This window comes from Hypomesus transpacificus, unplaced genomic scaffold, assembly GCF_021917145.1.
Source record: "Hypomesus transpacificus isolate Combined female unplaced genomic scaffold, fHypTra1 scaffold_306, whole genome shotgun sequence".
Taxonomy (NCBI): domain Eukaryota; kingdom Metazoa; phylum Chordata; class Actinopteri; order Osmeriformes; family Osmeridae; genus Hypomesus; species Hypomesus transpacificus.
In genome coordinates this window covers 75,420-97,796 of record NW_025813833.1, presented here as the reverse complement: position 1 = coordinate 97,796, position 22,377 = coordinate 75,420, and the positions used below count along the sequence as shown (strand labels likewise).

The 22,377-nt window shown below is 52.2% G+C and overlaps 1 protein-coding gene across 1 annotated transcript in view; it reads left to right on the top strand.

Moving 5' to 3' along the window:
* plxna4 (plexin A4) overlaps positions 1-22,377 on the top strand; it is a gene marked incomplete at its 5' end in the record, with an annotated part of 79,809 nt that overhangs the window by 4,470 nt on the left and 52,962 nt on the right. Inside the window, 11 exons of the mRNA XM_047015561.1 lie at positions 2,130-2,229; positions 2,534-2,648; positions 8,537-8,737; positions 9,351-9,447; positions 11,369-11,550; positions 14,657-14,808; positions 15,784-15,907; positions 17,092-17,228; positions 17,818-17,988; positions 18,245-18,338; positions 21,713-21,952. Of these exons, the coding sequence (XP_046871517.1) occupies positions 2,130-2,229; positions 2,534-2,648; positions 8,537-8,737; positions 9,351-9,447; positions 11,369-11,550; positions 14,657-14,808; positions 15,784-15,907; positions 17,092-17,228; positions 17,818-17,988; positions 18,245-18,338; positions 21,713-21,952 (1,613 nt within the window). The remainder of the gene's footprint in view (positions 1-2,129; positions 2,230-2,533; positions 2,649-8,536; positions 8,738-9,350; positions 9,448-11,368; positions 11,551-14,656; positions 14,809-15,783; positions 15,908-17,091; positions 17,229-17,817; positions 17,989-18,244; positions 18,339-21,712; positions 21,953-22,377) is intronic.

Genomic DNA, 22,377 nt, shown 5'->3' with positions numbered 1-22,377 from the left:
CATTGAATAAACAAACGTCCCTGAGCAAGTGGGACTTATTTCCTCTCTCACTCGAGTGGATGTGGAACAGAAGGAGTGATGGGACCCTGGCAGCCCTGAGTGCAGTGGCGTATCCCTCCGCCCGCCCCGGCGCTGCTTCCAGTTGACGGGGTCGGAGGATTAATTCTCCATTTCAGTTTCTTTGGGAGAAAACGGAGAGATGACCGCTCGCCGGCGCTGAGATGAGAAGGGAGGGAAGAGAGAGAGGCAGAAGGAGGAGGAAAACTGTTCTCCTTGTTTCTTGTCATCCCCTCGCTCTTCCTCTCTCTCCTCGTCATGGATGGTTAACAAGCTCTCTCCCCCCAAAAATGTATTTCTTAATCGTTTTTCTTTATTGAAATACAGTTATGTGTATTGTAACAACAAAAGACTATCCTGTAACAACCAGAACCCACAGCACCATTAGCAAATCCCTTTTGAATGGTGTCCGGGTCATTAACTGCAGTGCTAGTAATGAGGCCTATGGAGCAAAGGCAGCCTCACTGAAGGGTCCACCTTGAGTGTCTCACATGTGACACTGGAGCCAGGAACTAGACATGAGGAGAATGAGCAGGTGACTGGCTGCCATACAGGTGAGAGAGGAAGCCAGCAGTGAGCCAGGCTCTGCATGAATAATAACACCTTCACCTTCCACACCAGACTGACTCCTGAGAGCCCAGCCCACCATGAAATTACAGGGCTGGGGCACCGAGACGACCCCTGCTCACAATACACACACACACCCACCCACACAGTCTCTCACACACACACACAGTCTCTCACACACACACACACACACGGTCACACGATAGCATGTGTGCAGTTGCGGTTACTGCTAGACATGCATACATTCTTATTTATGCAGCTCCAGTTTCCAACCACCGTGACTCATTCCTTTTTTTACAAATAAACACTGTAATTTGTGTATTTTGTACACAACTGACACAAACATGCTGTTGCTCTCACACATGCTGTTGATGCAGAAATACCCAGGCAAACACTTTCACAGATGTGAGAGTGACAGAGGAGAAGCCTGAGGGGACTTGGGGGAATTAAAAACATTTGTTCAGCGTTCTTCATAGCGTTCTAGAAAGCTTTTGATGCTGCTGTAATACAAACATGCAGCGATGCTCACACACACGTACACACTAACAAACTCTCACTCTCTACCTTGTCTTTCTCGCTCTCACTCTCTCTACCTTCTCTGTCTCTCTGTATCTTGTATCTCTCTCACTCCCTCTACCTCTCTCTCTCCCTCTGCATGTATTAACATAAGTGGGACGTGTCACATTGCACACAAAATAATTGATCCGACCTCTTCAATCTTCTCGTCAGTCACTTTCCTTTGGAGGGACTCGATGGGTGAGCGTGTTTAGCAGGTAGTGACCATGTGCGTGGGGAAACTCATGCCAGGCATCAAAGTCGCGTTTTGGTGGACTAATTAGGACGGATTCATTGTCTGCAGTCCTCTGTGTTGATTGATGAATGAATCCTTTTCTGTCTCGGAGCTGGGGAAGAGTGGGCGAGCGTAAAGGAGGCAAAGAAAGAAAAGAGAATATGGTGTGACATGGAGATGGATGCACAGAGGGTGGGAGGGGAGAGGGCGGGAAGAGAGGAGGACAAGAGGGAGAGAGAGAGCCCACTCCTTTGAGCATAGAGATGTCCATGCGGACGCACTGTTGAATTAAACATGGAATCCTTCATTAGAGCCAGACAAAGACACCTACATCAGATACACACACACTTATTCACACACACACTTAAGGACTCACACACACACATTCCCACACACACACACACACACACCGTGGCACTCTCCTGCTCTTGTTTCATCCTCAACCTTCCGTTTGTCAAAGACACTCTGAAAGACGAAGCAGAGAAAGCGTTGCTCCCTGGAGGGTAGTTGTGTGTAGCTTGTATTATCAAACCATATACAGAGAACGAGACTTGGCCCCAACAAAACTTAATGTTCCTCTGAAGATAAAACCCCTTTAGCTTAGCAACAGGCTGCGAGCAGTCTGAGGTAATGGCGGCCGTCGTGGCCTGGTGATGTGGAACCGAGACGCCGTGACTGTATTGAGACGTTCTCCCGTTCTTCCTGTGTTCTCCAGGCGACCACCAGATTGTTCAGCTCTACCTCAGGTCTAAAGAGACCGGGCTGGCCTTCGCTAACACCAGCTTCGTGTTCTACGACTGCAGCGTCCACATGTCGTAAGTCTCCTGTCCGCTCCTACACCTGCCTTCAATATTGCGTTTTTTTGTTTTTACTGAAAAATGCTGTCTTTTAAAAGCCCCTGTGAATAACCTCGCCTTATTGTTTTCAAGGTTAACCATGTTCCACTTCATATTAAATATGTCGTTCCCATGTGGAGTTCCTACGTGAAGCTGAATCACTCGGTCGCTGTGTGATTCAGATGTGATTCCTCCAGTGTGATTCAGATGTGATTCCTCCAGTGTGATTCAGATGTGATTCCTCCAGTGTGATTCAGATGTGATTCCTCCTGTCCCCCCCCAGGTGTCTGTCCTGTGTGAGCTCTCCGTACCAGTGCCACTGGTGCAAATACAAACACGACTGCACCCACGACCCACGCACCTGCTCCTTCCAGGAGGGCAGGGTCAAGACGCCTGAGGTGAGCACGCCACACCCACAGGTGTCAAAGGTCATTCAGAGACGAGCTCTCTTCAGGAAGTAGGCCCGTCCTCTCACTCTCCTGTTAGACTGATGACGAGACGCGTCTGCATTTCCTTTTTTATTCTAGACTTTTCTTTTGGGAAGTTGTGTCGTGTCGTTAGATATTCAGTGGCGTCTTTCAGAGACCTAAGTGAAAAAGTGCGCTGCTGTGCCTCTGTTCCTGGCACACCCAGGCAGACCGACTGCACTTCAAACGCCTCCAAATCTGATGAAAACGAGCCATTTTCCCATCCCCAGCCCTATTCCCACTGACAGCTTATAGCATGTGAATTATCAATAGTATTGGCAGCGGTCTGTTCCCCTTGAAGCAGACTCAAATTAATTAGAGGCTCTGCTTTGCAAGATGAGCTACAGAACTGGCCCTGTTACATCTCTGTTCCTGGCACTGGCTTGGCCCTCGGGGTGTGTGTGTCTGTGTGTCTGTTTGTTCGGTAAAAGGTGGGGTGGATGTAAGGTGCAGGGTTGTGTGTGTGTCTGTGTGTTTTTGTTAAATGGAAAATGGGTTCAATGAAAATGTTTGGTGAGTGTGTGTGCGTGCATGCGCCCGTACATGCTAGACAGTTTGGAAGCCTCAGTGTGTGTGTGTGCATGTGTGTGTGTTTGCCCGTGAAGACAGACGCTGCAGGGTGAGGCAGGGGGGCAGGGGGGGGGGGGCAGGAACAGCAAGCTAATCTGGCCCTGGGGGGGGTCGCGGTGATTAAGATCACTAGTCTGCGTGTCACCCTGCTCTCTGCTCTGACGAACACTGACAAGCTCCAACACGTCTTCTCCTGAGATGAGGAGTGTGTAGGGCTGTGAGCCCTACACAGTCCTACTGCACTACTGCACACCTCACAGTCCTACTGCACTACTGCACAGCACACAGTCCTACTGCACTACTGCACAGCACACAGTCCTACTGCACTACTGCACACCACACAGTCCTACTGCACTACTGCACAGCACACAGTCCTACTGCACTACTGCACACCTCACAGTCCTACTGCACTACTGCACAGCACACAGTCCTACTGCACTACTGCACAGCACACAGTCCTACTGCACTACTGCACACCACACAGTCCTACTGCACTACTGCACAGCACACAGTCCTACTGCACTACTGCACACCACACAGTCCTACACAGTCCTACTGCACTACACACTACATCACAGTACACAGCCCCACACAGCCCTACTGCACACCTCACAGCCCTACACAGTCCTACTACACTACACACTACTGCACAGCACACAGCCCTACACAGTCCTACTGCACTACACACTACATCACAGTACACAGCCCCACACAGCCCTACTGCACAGCACACAGCCTGGATGCCTCTCGTCATCCTGTCATCATCTCTGTGAACCCTGCCTCTGGGCTGTGCAGAGACTTGGTGAGTTTGTCTTTCCAATTAACAATCGTCGCAAGTCAATATTGACTGGGAGTAATGGTTGGATTGGTTTTTCTTTGTGCACCTGATACAAACACGAGTCTGTACAAAGCGGAGGGGATTTAACATTAGCACGTTAATGACATCTCTCCACATGTTTTTGTTTGACTGCTGTCTTAAAAAGCAGGTGTTTCCGGGTCTTAATGACTTTAATTTGGATTTAATTAACCCCGCGGACTGAGGGTCGGGGATTGGAGGTAAATTGGGCGCCACAGTGAATTAATGACTTGGCTACAAACACACACACAGACACCACCCACAACACCTACACACAAATCCCATAAGTGCCAACAAGTCAACTTTGCTCAGTGAAATAGGATGCCCCTCTCCCTGACCCTACCAGATGAAATTCAGTGTGCTGTTCCAATTAAGGGATTTCAGGAAGTGATCTAAATAATCCACCCGACGATATTCAAATGAGCAGGGATGAGCGGTGGCGTCCTACTGGCTGAGCCTGTCGTTAGCATGCACAGAGGTGCTGGGTTAAAGCTAGGGGGTGGAGCTTTGTTTTGATTGGCTGGTGACTTGGACCTGGAGCTCAGACAGGACGTGATGGGGCATCGTCAGGGCAACCGGCGTCTCTACCCTCGTCTGTCTGGGAGACGCTCTTATTCAGATCAGCGTGAGTCTGTGACGGTCGTAGGACTGTGAGACCCTCCACCCACCCACCCTCCCTCCAGTCCTGTCTTTGGCACTAATCCAGTAAAGGGATATATTTCTCTACATTAGAGAAGACCTCTCCTCTCTCCATACATATTCACCCCCCAGGGACCAGAGAGAGACTATGAAATATGTATCCCCACTCTGAGGCAGGGGGTGGGTCTCTGGCAGCGGGCGGGCGGTCCCGTGTTGAGAGAGCGTTCCCCAGCTCCTCATCGATCAGGTCATCTACCTAGACCGTATTAAGCAGAGGTAATTGGCGCTGGTCGTAATGATTGACAGCAACCTTTGCAGAATCCAGACAGAGAGAGTTAAGAGTGTATATTCACATCAGTGAGTCACATACAGACTCTGGGTGAGTGAGAGGAGGATGGAAAGGAGTACACACGATAGAAAACAGTCATGTAAGAGACACGAAGTGTGCCGGAAAACAAGGACTTGGGTGTAGAAATGAAAGAGGGAGAGAGGGAGAAGGAACAAGCTAAAGATGAAGGGCGGGGGAAGGGAAGTGGAGGTAGCCAGGAGGAGGGAAGTGAGGGATGAAGGGATAGAGAGCTGGTTCATGAGTATAAGACAGGAGAGATGGAGAAGAAGGAAAGTAGAGCAGAAAAGAGAGATGAACAGGCAAGACAGTGAAGGAGAGCAAGAGTTAGAGAGAGGAGGAATGGAGAGAGTGTCTTTGCCCGCGGCTATCTGACGGATAATAAAACACTGGCCTGCCTTACTAATCGCGCCAGGTGTGTGTGTGTCAAAGAGAGAGAGAGAGAGAGAGAGAGTGTGTGTGTCTCAGGGACTCAAGATTCTCCTCACCTTCACACATTGCTATTATACTGCTCTAATAATGGACCTGGCCATCTCCTCTCGCAACTCTCTCTGCCTGTCTTTCTCTCTCACCATCACGCTCCCTTGCTCGCTCCCTACCTCTCTCCACCACTCTCTCTCTCTCGTCTCTTTTCATCACTGTCATTACCAGGGTCGTTTGCTGATTGTGACCAGATCCAAGTCACTCCCCCAGGTACAGGAAGAGAAACTGAGGGGGAAGGGGGTGTAAAAATATGTAAAAGAGGAAGAGAGGGGGATTAAGAGAGGTAAAGAAAGAGCCACTGGAGAGAGAACAAGATACAGAGAGAGGGACAGAGAGAGAGGGACAGAGAGAGAGGGACAGACAGAGGGACAGAGAGAGAGGGACAGAGAGAGGGACAGAGAGAGAGGGACAGAGAGAGGGACAGAGAGAGGGACAGACAGAGGGACAGACAGAGGGACAGAGAGAGGGACAGAGAGAGGGACAGAGAGAGGGACAGAGAGAGGGACAGACAGAGGGACAGAGAGAGGGACAGAGAGAGGGACAGAGAGAGGGACAGACAGAGGGACAGACAGAGGGACAGAGAGAGGGACAGAGAGAGGGACAGAGAGAGGGACAGACAGAGAGACAGAGAGAGGGACAGAGAGAGGGACAGAGAGAGGTTCTCAGGCCTCAGTTAAACAGCACAGGTAATTGAGTGTGACTCATGATTGTGTAGTGTTCATCCCAGACAGGATGACAGGCAGAGTCGCTCTATCTGATTACCCGCCTGGAAAGTTCAAGGGCACAGCTTGATGACTTGACGACAGCTCCATGTCCGCATGCTTCCCTCTCAGACACTGGTGTTTGGCTGTGTTTCATATGTATGGAAGTGACTCATTCTTACACAGTTGTGTGTGTGTTCTGTGTTGTCTGTTTGGGTGTGTGTGTGTGTGTGGTCATCAGGGGAGGTCCCTCCATCCCCTTGTTTATCACCCAGATGGGGGGGGGGGGGGGGGTGATAAACCAGTAGACAGTATATCAGCTTAACGTCTAAACGTAGAGATGGGAGGCTGCCGCCAGGATATACGACCGTCTGCACACCACTAAGGGTCCACTTGGTCTCACTACCGTCCTGGGACACCCAAGTGTTACTGGGCGGGGATGGGGGGGGGGGGGGGTGGGGGGGGGGGGGGGGGGGTGGGGGGGGGGGGTCACTCGGCAGTGGTCTCCTGGGAAGATACCAATTTCTGTGCTGACGCTTTAATACTTAACTGTAATAAACGTGTGTGTGTGTTTGTATGGAAGGGCATTCTGTTTTGTGTGTGAGAGGGGAGATGTGTGTGTACGTGTTTTGACGGAGGCTGGACGTGAAATATTTGTTTGGTGATATCAAATGGGGGGAGAAGGGAGGGGGTGGGGGGGTGGTGGGGGGGCTGAGTTAAATCTGAAATTCAAAGATTTCCATCTGCCTAGCTTCTTGTCACAATGACAGATGACTCCAGAGTGTGTGTGTGTGTGTGATTTGATTGTTAGATCAAATAGTCCTCATTGTTTCATGTTTGTTGAAATCCCATCAAGACCCTTCCACGTTCCCAGCAGTGGTTCCTCTCAGAGACGTGTTCCTCCTGAGGGCTCCACCGGGTCAGGGGGGGGAACATGTGCACCCCCCCTCCCCCCCTCACGTGCACGCAGCACTGTCATGTATCTATAATGACTTTTGAAATAGTCTGGAAGAAACGGTGCCCAGGCGAGCCCAGGCAGTCATTCAGCCCTAACCCAATCAAGTGGCTTTTTAATGAACTTCAAATAAGTCTTATCACCTCAACATGGCTGACTCCTTCTCAAACACGCCTTCCCCACTCTTCCACTCCAGGAACTAAAGGACACCTTATCTGCTCTCTCTGTCTCTCGCTCTCTCTCTCTGTCTCTCTCTCTCTGTCTCTCTCTGTCTCTCTCTCCTCTCTCGGTCTCTCTCTCTCTCTTTGTGTCTCTCTTTCCCTCTCTTTCTCTGTGTGTCTTGATAAAGCGCTCTGCTTTTCTTGCGCGAATCCACCGTTTTTTCTCTCTTTTCCATATTTGTCCATTCTCTCACTCTTAACTGTTTTCTCTCTCTCTCACTATCTCTGCCTCTTCTTCTTTTGTAGTACTTTACTACATTCAATATCCTCTCTCCTGCAGACTGGAGGGACAGTTCATAAAAGGCCTTAAAGGGACAAGTTTTCCCTGAGATAGGACCAGTAATGCATTAGTAAATACTGTGGAGACCTTCATGATTAATACCCAACACCTCACCTCCACCCCTTCATCCATCAGCTCTTCCGCCATTAGCTCATCACCTGTCGTCATCAAAAGACCATTTTTAGTCAGCCACTACCGCAAAACAATTAGATACTAATAAATACCAACTAGTGGATCATTTGCCAAGCTGTCTGTTCCACAGTCAAACAGTCTACTCTGCTACTAATGCAGGTTAATGCCCTTCTTATTATGTCCCAGTTAGCCCTAAATGCCCATGTTCCTCTTTTCACTGTGTGACAGAGTGGATGACCCTCCTTGCTTTCTGCTGTGTACAGAAGACATCCCTATTGGTTCTAATAAACTCCATGAAAGTTGTGTCAGTGGGCACAAATATACTCATTAACATTGAATGAATATCAGCAAAGCTAACTCATTGCTGCTTATGCTAATGAGGATGCTATTGCTAAAGCAGATACTGATGCTAATGCTAATTCAAATACTGATGCTTATGCAGATGCTTATGCAGATGCTAATGCAGATGCTAATGCAGATGCTAATGCAGATGCTAACGCAGATGCTAATGAAGATACTGATGCTAATGCAGATACTGATGCTAATGCTAACACCAATCGTGCGGAGGAAGTAAACTCTCCCCTCGCTCTGTGGTTTTTTGGTCCTCCTGACCAGCTCTCGGTGCGCCTGTTGCAGGAGTGCCCTCAGCTGCTGCCGGTGGAGGAGATCCTGGTCCCAGTCGGGGTGGTGAAGCCCATCACGCTCAAGGCCCAGAACCTTCCTCAGCCGCAGTCGGGCCAGCGAGGCTACGAGTGCCTGCTCACCATCCAGGGGGTGGAGCAGAGGGTGCCCGCCCTGCGCTTCAACAGCTCCAGTGTTCAGTGTCAGAACACGTCGGTGAGTCTGGTGCCCGGATACACACACACACACACACACACACACATGCATACACACCTAACCACATGCATACACACACACACATGCATACACACCTACCCACATGCATACACACACACACCTTCCCACACACACACACCTACCCACACGCATACACACACACACTTACCCACATGCATACACACACACAGATGCATACTCACTCACGTGCACACACCTGGAGACACAAGCATGCTTACTACTGCACACACCAGAAGGAGACAGACACTCACCCAAACATGCTTACACACTCACTCACCCAAACATGCTTACACACTCACTCAACCAAACATGCTTACACACTCACTCACCCAAACATGCTTACACACTCACTCACCCAAACATGCTTACACACTCACTCACCCAAACATGCTTACACACTCACTCACCCAAACATGCTTACATACTCACTCACGAATCTTTTGTGCATCTGCACACAAATGCATTACGCACTAGGCCAGCGTATTAACAGGTGATGTTGTGACTTCTGCCACAGCAACAGGTGATGTTGTGACTAAACATGGACTTTCTCACTCTTGTGCGTTTTCCTGTGTTTTGGTTTCCGTGACAACAGTACTCGTATGATGGGATGGACATGAGCAGCCTGCCGGTGGACCTGACGGTCGTCTGGAACGGAGACTTCAGCATCGACAACCCTGCCGAGAACAAAGGTGAGCTCTCTCACACGCACACACACACACACGCACACACACACATACACACACAGTCACGCACTCATGAAGTTTCTCGCACACACACCTCTCCAAAACATACTTTTTAATATGCACAACTCTACGAACTAACGCCCACACAAACAAACCTACATACACAGACCCGTATTAACACACACACACGTACATCGCCGTTGCCTCACCACCGTTGCCTTTGGAGACGGTCTCCATGGCAACTGGCGGGCGGTGCGAGGCTCCGTCCCCCTGGTGCTGGAGACTGAGGAGCCTCCTGGGTAACTTTACCCCTCCTCTAATATCTCTGTTTCTGTTTCTCTCCTCCTCTAATATCTCTGTTTCTGTCTCTCTCCTCCTCTAATATCGCTGTTTCTGTCTCTCTCCTCCTAATATCTCTGTTTCTGTCTCTCTCCTCCTCTAATATCTCTGTGTCTGTCTCTCTCCTCCTCTAATATCTGTTTCTGTCTCTCTCCTCCTCTAATATCTCTGTTTCTGTCTCTCTCCTCCTCTAATATCTCTGTTTCTGTCTCTCTCCTCCTCTAATATCGCTCTCTGTCTCTCTCCTCCTCTAATATCTCTATGTTTCTGTCTCTCTCTCTCTCTACCCTCCCCTCAACCCCTCTTTCTCTCTCTCCCCCATCTCTCTGTTTCTCTCTGTCTCCCCCCCCCTCTCTGTCTATTGCTCTTATCTGCTTTCTGTCAGCGCCCCAGTCTCTCTCTCTCGCTCTGTTTATCTCTGTCTCTCCACCCACTGTCTCTCTGTTTCTCTGTCTCTCTCCCCCCTCTCTCTCTCTGCCTCTTCCTGTTCACCTCGTTAGCTTCTCACCTCTTATCTTGGATTCTCTTCCTCTTCCCCCTGCTGCCTCGTCCTTCTCTCTCTCTCTCTCTCTCTCTCTCTCTCTCTCTCTCTCTCTCTCTCTCTCTCTCTCTCTCTCTCTCTCTCTCTTTGTATTCTCTTTCTTTATCTCTCGTTCCCCTGTCCAGCTTGTTATGTTCACACCTCCCTATCCGCAGTACCCCATCACCGCTGATATCTCCTGCTAAGCCTGTGTGTGTGAGGGAGTCTTAAGTGTTCCTAGTTTGGACTGGAAGCCCAGCTTGCTCGACCCCTGGTCAGTCAGTGGTTCCGTACTGATGTGGAGTTCTGGTGTGTTTGAGGGAGGGGGGGGGGGGGGGGTTTAACAGTGTACGTGTGTCTGGGAAAGATAAAGAGAGTTTGGAAAGTGTGTGGGGGGGGGGGGGACACCACTGACACCCCCCTGGAGCTGGCCGAGTGGGCTGGTCCGGCTCGGCGTTTAATGAACAGATCACACGCATGTAATAGCAATTAAAAAGCAAATGCCTGGATGGTTTCCATGGAGATGAGATGATAATGTAGCGGATGAGCAGAGGCAAGAAGCAGTGGAGGGAGGGTGAAGGAGGGAAGGAGGGTTGATGGTGATAGGGATGGGATGGAGAGATGTCTGGTTGGACTCAGAGGGATAGAGAGAGAGGGATTGAGAATTGATACATTACATGAGAAAGATATCGAGGAAGGCCCGAAATAGACATCAACAGAGGTACGGTTTTAAATATCCAAGAATATGACGATTACCGGGAAAACCAATCATCTTTATAAAACAATAACTGTGTCCTTTCCATGCTAGTCCACCTGCATGGCAAGAAATGTTTCATGTTAACCTGAAGAAGTTGCCTCATTAAAGCCTCCCTAACCTACCTCTCTCCCGCCCTCTCCCCTCCCTCCCTCTCTCCCTCCCTCTCCTCCCCTCTCCTCCCTTCCTCTCCTCCCCTCTCCTCAACCCTCCCTCTCCTCCCCCTCCTTCCCCTCCCTCTCCTCCCCCTCCCTCCCTCTCCTCCCCTCTTCTCCCTCCTTCTCTCCCTCTCCTCCCCCCTCTCTCTCCTCCAGTCCACCTATACAAGTGTGCAGCCCAGCGGGGCAGCTGTGGCCTGTGTCTGAAGGCCAACCCCCAGTATGGCTGTGTGTGGTGCAAGGGAGAGAGCCGCTGCACCCTCAAGCAGCACTGCCCCCACCCAGAGAGCCAGTGGCCCAAGCACAACCCCAGGTGCACCCACCCTCGCATCACCCAGGTGAGCACCCACCCTCGCATCACCCAGGTGAGCACCCACCCTCGCATCACCCAGGTGAGACAGCACCTGCCAGGATGGCTCTCTCCTCCTTTAACATTTCTGTTTGTGGAATATTTCATGTTTTATCGGGTAGCATGAGTCCAGTCAGTACACAGCTCTACAGAACCAAGTGCTTGAACGGAGATCGTCTTTCCACGCTCAGCGAATTGTCCTGCCCTAGTTTGTGTAGGAAGGGACACCAGACCCGTGTTTGCCCCTGGGAGCTAGAGAGCTCTTCTCTGCCCGGCCATCATGCAGCCTCTGAACAGATGAACACACACACACACACACAGAACCCCTCCACTTCACTGGTGTGTATCGCTCTCTGGGCGGTAAACTGTCTTGACCTCATCTGGATGGATGGAGGGAGAGGCTAGAGAGGAGAATAGTAACCCCCCCTTTTCTCCTCTTGTCTCTCTGAGGGGCTGTGGGGGGCGGGGGGAGTAGGGGGGATGGATATGAGGGTTATCCCTCCATCCGAAACAGGCAGAACAGATGGTGAGCGATTGGAGATGGAGGGCTAGGGGACGGATCAGCGAGGGGGAATCCCCTCCGCTGGACGGATGATGGTGTGACGGTGGTGGAAGACGGAGGGATGAAGGGGGAAACCCCTCCTCTCCAGGGAGGAGTGAGGGATGCAGACAGGCCCAGCCCGTAGGCTCGCCTACCTCAGCCGGGCTCCGTTTGGAACACAGCCCACTCTCTGGAGCCATGGCTGCATTCCAAACCAAACGCACACCTTGTTGTTCTTAACACGCATCGGGTCTTCACGGGCACGTTCACGACAGCCGTCACCGTGACTCACGTTAGCTTAGCTCGTAAGTCAAAACAAGGGTCAGCGATGCTCAGAACAACAAGAGGAGCATTTTGATGTGTAGCATCCAGCCTGTTAAACCACCGTAAGATGTCCCTGCCTCCCAGCTCCCCCCAGACAACCCTGGGCGTTACATTTATCCTCCGGGGCGGCAACCCTCCTGTATGCATGCCTGGCGACCAGAACAGCAGCATATTGTAGCTTTCACGCGTCCCCTCAAACCCTTCATCTTGTCACCCCCACTGAGGACCAGACCTTCACCCCCCCCCACCCCCCCCCCCACCATACATTCTAATACTCTTCATTACATTGACATCACCCGTGCACAATCTGCTCTGGAGCGAATCAGAGGAGTGGGGAGCAGTGATTAAGGGTTTGCCTCCACCAAACCGTCAATTAGCTTGTCAAAGTCACAAATCTAATCAACGGCCTGTCGCCCTAATGAAAAGTGACTTCTAGTCACCATACTTATTCATCTCTCTCCCTCTTCCTCTCTCTCTCTCTCTCTTCCCCCCCCCCCCCCAGAGAGAGGGGGAGGGCCTTTCCCCTTTCCATGCTAATCAATTCTAGGAGAAGATCCACAATGCTTTGCGGTGGCCCCCTAATTGCGTGCGTTGTAGCCGCGGTCCTCCCAGTCTCCCGTCTCCCTCCTCTCAGTAGAATATCAGCAGGAGTCTCATTCACCGTCAGGCGTGCAGGATACGAGCATGACCTGCCGACCGGCCTGCCAATCTGCAGGACCATAACACCATCAACTCTCAGTCTGGTCTTCATACGTTTAGTTTTGTTGAATTCAGCCGTGTTCTCCTGGACCTGGGGGGGCCTCCCACGGTCACAGAGCGTCCTGCTGGCTCCAACGCAGATGGTTCTGACCCACACGTGCACAACCATAACACAAGCTTCAGCGATTACACACTCACACGCACACACACAGCCTCCCAACCATACCTTTAAACACCCAAGAGGCCCCCTCCTCAGCCCCTCTGTCAGTGAGGGATGAACCTTCCATGCAGTCATAATGAGAACTCTCTTCCCTTCTGGGACCACCAGAGATCCCTATTTGGCAGGAGAGAATGACACAGCACAATGCTGGTAATGATAGCCCCTCTCTCCCACTGGGACCTATATGGGCTTTATTTGGCAGAGATAAACGAGGGCCTGTTCTAAGGTTTGCTGTACATCCACCAGTCTGACCAGTCAGGAGCGAACCCTGCAAGAGCCTTCTCTCTCTCTCTCTCTCTCTCTCTCTCTCTCTCTCTCTCTCTCTCTCTCTCTCTTTATCTCTTTCTCTCTGTCTCTCTCTGACTTTCTCCCCTTCTGCCTCGACTCTCCCTCTTTCTTACACACACACACACTCCTCCCATCTGTAGGATGTTGGTCCAGCTCTGGGCCACAATGACCTCAGCTGGAGCCAAAATGGCGAACGTCAGGGAATAACCTAATCTGATTGGCCGGCTGGGCTCCGTGTTTTTGCGTGCCATAGGTGGATCCTCCAATGGCAGGAACACTGAGGGGGTTTTAATCAGTGCTGGTTAACATGCTCTCCAGCTAAGCCTCTGCTCTCACACACACACACAGGCCCTTGCGATAACCCGAATGGAATTCTGATTAAATCTGATGCTTTTTTACACTTGGACTCAGTTCAATTATGAACGGAGTTCTCATGTGTAAGACTGGTGTTTCATTGAGCCGCAGATGTGAATGTGGGGAGAGACGGGCAGTCTGGACTAATAGAGTCCTGCTTGACTGGCTGCTCTGACTAATAGACTTATCAACAACCTGGTATTAGTCTGATGTCCCAGATAGAGACATATCGCTCAGGTTGAACACTCTGAAACATAATTGCAGAGAGAGCTACAGTATCAAGCACACACAGCTTGATACGACATACCAATTAAAACTATCTAATAAACAGATTTCCTGTCCTGGACCCAATGAGCTGATACTCATGCACACAGTATCCAATGATCTGAGGGGTGTGGGGTTCATTATACATGCCTGGGACAGAAGATAACTGCTAATCTGCCCCTCCACACACACTCACACACACTTTTTATGAATACAATCATGATTAACGGCCGCATCCCCAGTTATAAAAAAAGAAATAACTGTCCCGCCCGCATTCGTAAACAAACCCCCAGCCCTAAACGATCTTCAGAACCCCACATTCTGACATTTGACTCGTGTCACACATGCCGTTATCCTTTCTAACCTTCCCATTTCCGTAACCCTGTGGTGTGCTGTGCTCCTCAGATCAGCCCCCTGCGCGGGCCTCGAGAGGGGGGCACCCTTGTCACCATCCGGGGGGAGAACCTGGGCCTGGACTTCCAGGAGATCCAGGGGAACGTGAGGGTGGCCCAAGTGGACTGCACCCCCATCCCCGAGGGCTACATCCCTGCGGAGCAGTGAGTCAGCGCCCGGCACATCGCCCACACACACGTCACACACACGTCACACCCGCTGCCAGCGTCACTCGGCCCTGATGTCATGGTCATGTCACGAGTCACGGTCTTGGTCTTGGTTGAGCAGGAAGTCACGGTTGACCAGAAGTGAAGGTTTCCTGTGTTGTCGTCGTAAGTCGCCCCCCCGCGCAGCAGAGGTCAAGCCCTCAGGTGTGAGGTCGTCTGAGTCAGAGCTGGGAGCCGGGGGGGGGGGCTGACACACCAAAGGAGAGGGAGGGATGGAGTCACGACACACCCTCATGTGGTCTGGGGTGGGTGGGACTCAATCCATGACACACGACACACCCTCATGTGGTCTGGGGTGGGTGGGACTCAATCCATGACACACGACACACACACAGACATACAAATGCATACACACACACTGCTAGTGGGTTGACCTTGTGGCAGCCCTGGCCCATGGTGCTGCAGTGCTGCGGTGTTCATGGAGAGCTCGTCCAGGGTGGTGGGGCCTGCCAGCAGAGGAGGAGGAACACCTCCACTACAGCCCTGCTAATCCCAGGTTAAAACTGAAGAGAAGGGGGGCTTATTTGGCAGGGATTTGAAAGCCCCTGCTGCCAATTTATCTGAGAACAAAAACGAATTCTGCGTCATTATTCGCATGACCTTAAAAAGACCTTCTCCTCTTCTCGCCAGCTCAGCATTCTTTGTGGAAAGTGCTTGCTTATCTGTTTTAACTGAGTTGTTGATGAGTCACTCCTGAAGTTTGGAGATCATTCACTGGCTTGTCACCTGTGATGAAAGAAAAGACTTAGACGCAGGATGGGACCTGTAAGAGCAGAGAAGAATCCAAAAGTGAATGTTCCTACAAGCGTGGGATCGGTGTTCGACCTAGGGTGCACGCCATCCTTGAGTTTGTGGAAACTGTAGAGCGCAGCAGCACTGCATCATATCACTTCAACATGTTTGTGTTTTCAGGATCGTGTGTGAGATGGGCAAAGCAGAGTCAAGCCAGTTTGCAGGCAACGTCCAGGTGTGTGTCGGAGTAGGAGAGTGCAAACCAGAGTTCATGGCCAAGTCGACCAAGTACTACTACTTTGTGGTGAGTCGTTTTTCTGCCTCCTACTTTCTCTGGGCGCATTTAAATCCTCAACCTGGGAGCAAAACAGGAATCAAAAGCCTTTAAGACATCAAATATAGATGGAGTTACAGTTGTGTAATTTGAAACAGATCTCTTTTAGATCACTCCAAAGTGCACTAGAATTCAAATAAACGGCACTTATAGTAAGTACGCCGTAGATTAAACTCTGGGTGTATCCAGAGCTAACTGCCCCCTGCATCAGAGACTGTGTCATTATGCACTGGGGGTGTCAGCAAGACTGCCTGCTCAGCACTTAGTGTTGAATTAGCCCTCGCGCTGGTGTTGAATTAGCGCTAGGGCTGGTGTTGAATTAGCCCTCGCGCTGGTGTTGAATTAGCCCTTGCGCTGGTGTTGAATTAGCCCTCGCGCTGGTGTTGAATTAGCGCTAGGGCTGGTGTTGAATTAGCGCTAGGGCTGGTGTTGAATTAGCCCTCGCGCTGGTGTTGAATTAGCGCTAGGGCTGGTGTTGAATTAGCCCTCGCGCTGGTGTTGAATTAGCGCTAGGGCTGGTGTTGAATTAGCGCTAGGGCTGGTGGTAGAAGACTTTTGGTGGTAGAAGACATTTACTAATGAGCCCTGGGTTCAAATGGACCTCGGATGGCCGTAAAAAGAGCGCACACACACACAAACACACACAACACACACACACACACACACAAACACACACACACAAACACACACACACACACACAAACACACAAACACACACACACAGTGTTTATATATTGTGCCTCCTCAGCACATGTTCTACACACCCAGGAGAGGAACATGTTCTACACACCCAGGAGAGGAACATGTTCCACCCTGAAATACTGCCTCCTCGTTAGCACTGTGTGTTCCTTTAATGCAGAGTTATCAATTATACACCAGACCATTAAGGGGAGGGTTATTATTACTTATTTATTCCTCTGTGGGTGCCCGGAACAGGATAATACGATGTTAGGGTTAGGTGTCATGCCACAGGCCCAGGGAGATCATGAGAGTACGAGAATGCAAACGAATGGGAGAGAGATTTACATCTCCCCTCGCTCCCGCTCAATACCACTTCTATTTTTGCGTGGTGATTGGTGAATTAAGGCAAGTCTCCTAATTGGCTGACCTACAACTTTTGCCCCCCCCCCCCCCCCCCCACCCAACTTCATCAGATTCCTCGGTTGCACCAGCTGAAGCCGTGCCGAGGGCCCGTTTCCGGGGGAACCATCGTCAACATCACCGGCAGCAACTTAGACGCCGGGAGCAACGTGTCTATCATGTTCAAAGACCAGAAGTGTGCATACCACAGGTGGGTACACACACCCTATCACAGGTAGGCAGGTGGGTACACACACCCTATCACAGGTAGGCAGGTGGGTACACACACCCTATCACAGGTAGGCAGGTGGGTACACACACCCTATCACAGGTAGGCAGGTGGGTACACACACCCTATCACAGGTAGGCAGGTGGGTACACACACCCTATCACAGGTAGGCAGGTGGCCAAACTACGTGTAGAAAAGAACTAGAAATACAATAGAATGAACTTGATTTATTAAGGGGAAAAAAAGTTTTGAAATGTTGAAAAAATATTTCCAACCCCCCCAAAAAGCAAGGTTGAATGTTTATTTTAGAAAAAGGTTTGAAAAAAGCCCAGACCTCACACCTCTCTCTCTCTCTCTCTGTCCCTCTCTCTCTCTCTCCCCCTCCCTCCCCCTCTCTGTCTCTCTCTCTCTCTCTCTCTCCGTCTATCTCTCTGTCTCTCCCCCTCTCTCCCTCTGTGTCTCTCTCTCTCTCTGTGTCCCCCCCCCTCTCTCTCTCCCCCCTCTCTCCCTCTGTGTCTCTCTCTCTCTCTGTGTCTCCCCCACTCTCTCCCTCCCTCTCCCCCCATGTCAGGCGTGGAGGTCAGTGGATCACGTGTCGCTCGCAGGCCTCTCTGCACGGCTACGGGGAGGTGGCCGTCTCGGTGAGCGTGGACAAGGCTGTTCTCCACGCCAGGGACCTGAAGTTTGAGTATGTAGAAGACCCCACCATCACCAAGCTGGAGCCAGAGTGGAGCATCTTCAGGTAACACCCACACAGAGACAGAGGGAGAGAGGGAGGGAGGGAGGGAGGGCAGGTGGCTGTGGGTACCCTGTGTGTGTGTGTGCGTGTACCCTGTGTATGTGTGCAAGGTCAGAGGAAGGGGATGACCTGGATTATTTATAAATGTAATCAATCAGTTAATCAACAATGTGTGTATTAATATATAACTATCACAGGAGATTGAAGTTAGCGTGTGTGTGTGTTAAACCCTCCTGTCCTTCCCCTCTCCTTGTGACAGCGGACACACACCTGTGACGGTGACCGGAACCAACCTGGACATCATCCAGAACCCCCTCATCAGGGCCAAGTACAAAGATCACGACACGGTCAACGTGAGTAGCCGCCACCTGCAGACACGCTGCCCCGCACGCGGTCAGGGGGAGGTCACCATGACGCCCAGAGCAGGGGGAGGTCACCATGACGCCCAGAGCAGGGGGAGGTCACCATGACGCCCAGAGCAGGGGGAGGTCACCATGACGCCCAGAGCAGGGGGAGGTCACCATGACGCCCAGAGCAGGGGGAGGTCACCATGACGCCCAGAGCAGGGGGAGGTCACCATGACGCCCAGAGCAGGGGGAGGTCACCATGACGCCCAGAGCAGGGGGAGGTCACCATGACGCCCAGAGCAGGGGGAGGTCACCATGACGCCCAGAGCAGGGGGGTACGGCAGCAGAGAGACGAGCTAAAAGCAGATCAGAGTCTGGAAAGGGGAGAGTTTGGTGGTTGAGTGTGGAGGGACCCCAGCATGCAGAGAGGAAGGACAAAGTGAAAGACGAGGAACAGAGAGAGAAAGAGTGCGAGGTCACATGTGACGTTCCCAAACAGAGACTGGTCTGTTTCCCCTCCCTGTCCCCACCACAGGAGCACATGCCCACCAGGGGTTGGAGGGCCTATCACGTTCCACCATCCCACCCCCCTGGGAGAACACAGAACCCTGGGGGGGGGGACAATACACTGTAACTTGATCTCCTTTCCCTATCTAAACTGGTGCTGTTTAGCATCTGTGGCCGGGGCAGGGTTAGCAGCAGGTCTGTGTGTTATGATCAGAGCCTCGCCACTCAAACCCTCCAGCTTCCCCCTGCACCCTCCAGCTTCCCCCTGCACCCTCCAGCTTCCCCCTGCACCCTCCGGCTTCCCCTTGCACCCTCCGGCTTCCCCCTGCACCCTCCGGCTTCCCCCTGCACCCTCCGGCTTCCCCCTGCACCCTCCGGCTTCCCCCTGCACCCTCCGGCTTCCCCCTGCACCCTCCGGCTTCCCCCTGCACCCTCCGGCTTCCCCCTGCACCCTCCGGCTTCCCCCTGCACCCTCCGGCTTCCCCCTGCACCCTCCGGCTTCCCCCTGCACCCTCCAGCTTCCCCCTGCACCCTCCAGCTTCCCCCTGCACCCTCCAGCTTCCCCCTGCACCCTCCAGCTTCCCCCTGCACCCTCCAGCTTCCCCCTGCACCCTCCAGCTTCCCCCTGCACCCTCCAGCTTCCCCCTGCACCCTCCAGCTTCCCCCTGCACCCTCCAGCTTCCCCCTGCACCCTCCAGCTTCCCCCTGCACCCTCCAGCTTCCCCCTGCACCCTCCAGCTTCCCCCTGCCCCCTCCGGCTTCCCCCTGCCCCCTCACGCCTGGCGCTGTGTGCTGGGACTGGAGCGTCCCCTCTGGAGAGGGGCTCTGCATGGGCCAGGCTGGCAGGGGTCAGCCGGAGGTCATCTTAAGGCTCTAAGGTGCACCTTGGTCCTCCAAGGATCTGTTCGAACTGCACAAACGCTAAATGATTGACAGAAACACGTGATTTAATGCAGAAATAGTTTCTTAGCTGCATGTCAGTAAATTACACTGTCATGTGCATGAAGGGACTTTTGTTTTGAAAATCTGCTCTGCGGGCCACTTATCATGTCCTTCCTGGTGGAGTGGCGGGCAGGGTGACCTGGGGGGGTCATCCGACACTCTGCAGGAAGTGTGTTTTGATGTGCGGTCTTTGTCCGGGATCCAATTAAAAAGACAGGTGACCGTGATTGGAGAGCGGCTGCTTTCAAGTCTGGCAACCGCTCTGCGGAGGTTGCCGTGGAGACGTGAAGTGTTTCGCTAAGCCGATTGGTCGAGGTTTCAGAGGAGCCCTCTCGCACTGTCCTGTCGTCGCCACCGACGACGTTGATTTGTCAGAGTCGTGACAAGAGACTCAGGAATGCAGACGTGAAGAACAGAGAGGGGCGAGCGAGCCTGACAGTGACAGATTGGACGGCCCCTCTCTTGTTTTTTAAAACAGGGAGAGACACGAGAGAGAATGAAGGGAAAGAGACAGAATACACCAAAGTGAACAAGTGAGAGACGTAGAGATGGAAGGAGGGAGGAGACAGACAGACAGACACAGACAGAGGAGGAGGGAAAGAAAGTGGGGGAGGGAGGGAAAGGAAGAGAGAGAGGATGAGAGAAAGAAAGAGAAAGGATGACAGAGAGGAAGGGTGGATGAGACCCACAGAGAGGGAGGGTGGGTGAGACCCAGAAGAGAGGGAGGGAGGGTGGATGAGACCCAGCAGAGAGGGAGGGTGGGTGAGACCCAGAAAAGAGGGAGGGAGGGTGGATGAGACCCAGCAGAGAGGGAGGGAGGGTGGATGAGACCCAGCAGAGAGGGAGGGTGGATGAGACCCAGCAGAGAGGGAGGGAGGGTGAGACCCAGCAGAGAGGGAGGGAGGGTGGATGAGACCCAGCAGAGAGGGAGGGAGGGTGAGACCCAGCAGAGAGGGAGGGAGGGTGAGACCCAGCAGAGAGGGAGGGAGGGTGGATGAGACCCAGCAGAGAGGGAGGGTGGGTGAGACCCAGCAGAGAGGGAGGGAGGGTGAGACCCAGCAGAGAGGGAGGGAGGGTGGATGAGACCCAGCAGAGAGGGAGGGAGGGTGAGACCCAGCAGAGAGGGAGGGTGGATGAGACCCAGAAGAGAGGGAGGGAGGGTGGATGAGACCCAGAAGAGAGGGAGGGAGGGTGGATGAGACCCAGAAGAGAGAGAGGGAGGGAGGGTGAGACCCAGCAGAGAGGGAGGGTGGATGAGACCCAGAAGAGAGGGAGGGAGGGTGGATGAGACCCAGAAGAGTCTTTCTGAAGGGAAATGAAGGTGAACGGCAGGCCTAGTTATCTCCACGGCGACACACTTCAAAGAGCCATTGTGCCTGGCAGTGCAGAGAGACGCTAGCTCTGTAACTGCTGCTCATTTAAGGTCTGCTTTGAGGGAGAACACTCACAGGGAGAGAACAGCCACAGGGGGGAGGGGTGTGGGGGGAGGAGGGGGGGGGGGGGGCGTTAGCAATTTTACATAGATTAGATCCCATCTCTTTTGGCACAGAGTGTAATGTAAACCTGTGATTGGGGGGGACGTGGTGACACACACTGAGAGTGTGTGCTGAGCGTGTGCTGAACGTATGTGCTGTCTGGTAGCAACGTCACATCAGCACCTCTGAGATCAGCTTTACCACCCTCTACTACACAGTACTGACGATGTGACCGTCCAATAGGATAGTCTCAATATAAAGGGAGGGGTGGGGGGGGGGGGGGCATGATGTGCCGTTTTCCAAAAGTTTGTGGAACATATATGTCCATGTATGTAGTATATAATGAAACCTATGCCCCTTGTTCCCCACACCAACCCGTCCCCTCTTCCTCCTCCCCCTCTTCCTCCTCTTCCTCCTCCCCCTCTTCCCCCTCTTCCTCCTCCCCTTCCCCCCCAGACATGTGAGGTCCTGAGCCCCACCAGCATGCTGTGCCAGGCCCCGCCCCTTCCTGTCCACCTGGGCCGTCAGCGGGAGGTCCCAGAGCGTCCGGATGAGTTTGGCTTCATCCTGGACGACGTGGAGGCCGTGCTGGCCCTCAACACCAGCAGCTTCATCTACTACCCCAACCCTGAGTTTGAGGCCCTCAGCGTGTCTGGGGTGCTGGAGCTCAAGCCTGGCTCGCCCATCATCCTCAAGGTGAGAGGGGACACGCACACACACACACGCACACACACAGTGGTACAGCCTCCGGAAGTCTGATTATACACACAAACACGGGTAAACACTCTTCAGAACTCTGCTTACACACACACACACACACACACACATGGACGCATACTGCTAGTGAAATCTCCTATCTCCCGTCATTAGTGTTCTCATTCATCACCAAGTATTGATCTGTGTGCATTAGGAGTGGACTGTGTGTAATGCTTTGTTAATGTCTGTATTGGATTGATATTTATGAGCCGGAAGCCTGAGGTCAGAGGGCACTGGCAATATGTATATCAGATTACTAGCTCATACGAACTGCAGGTATTGATTGTTATTTAAAACTACTGACCAAGACAAGTGTTTTAGAAAAGCTTTGTTTACATGTATCAGATTACTTCATTTGGGTCAAT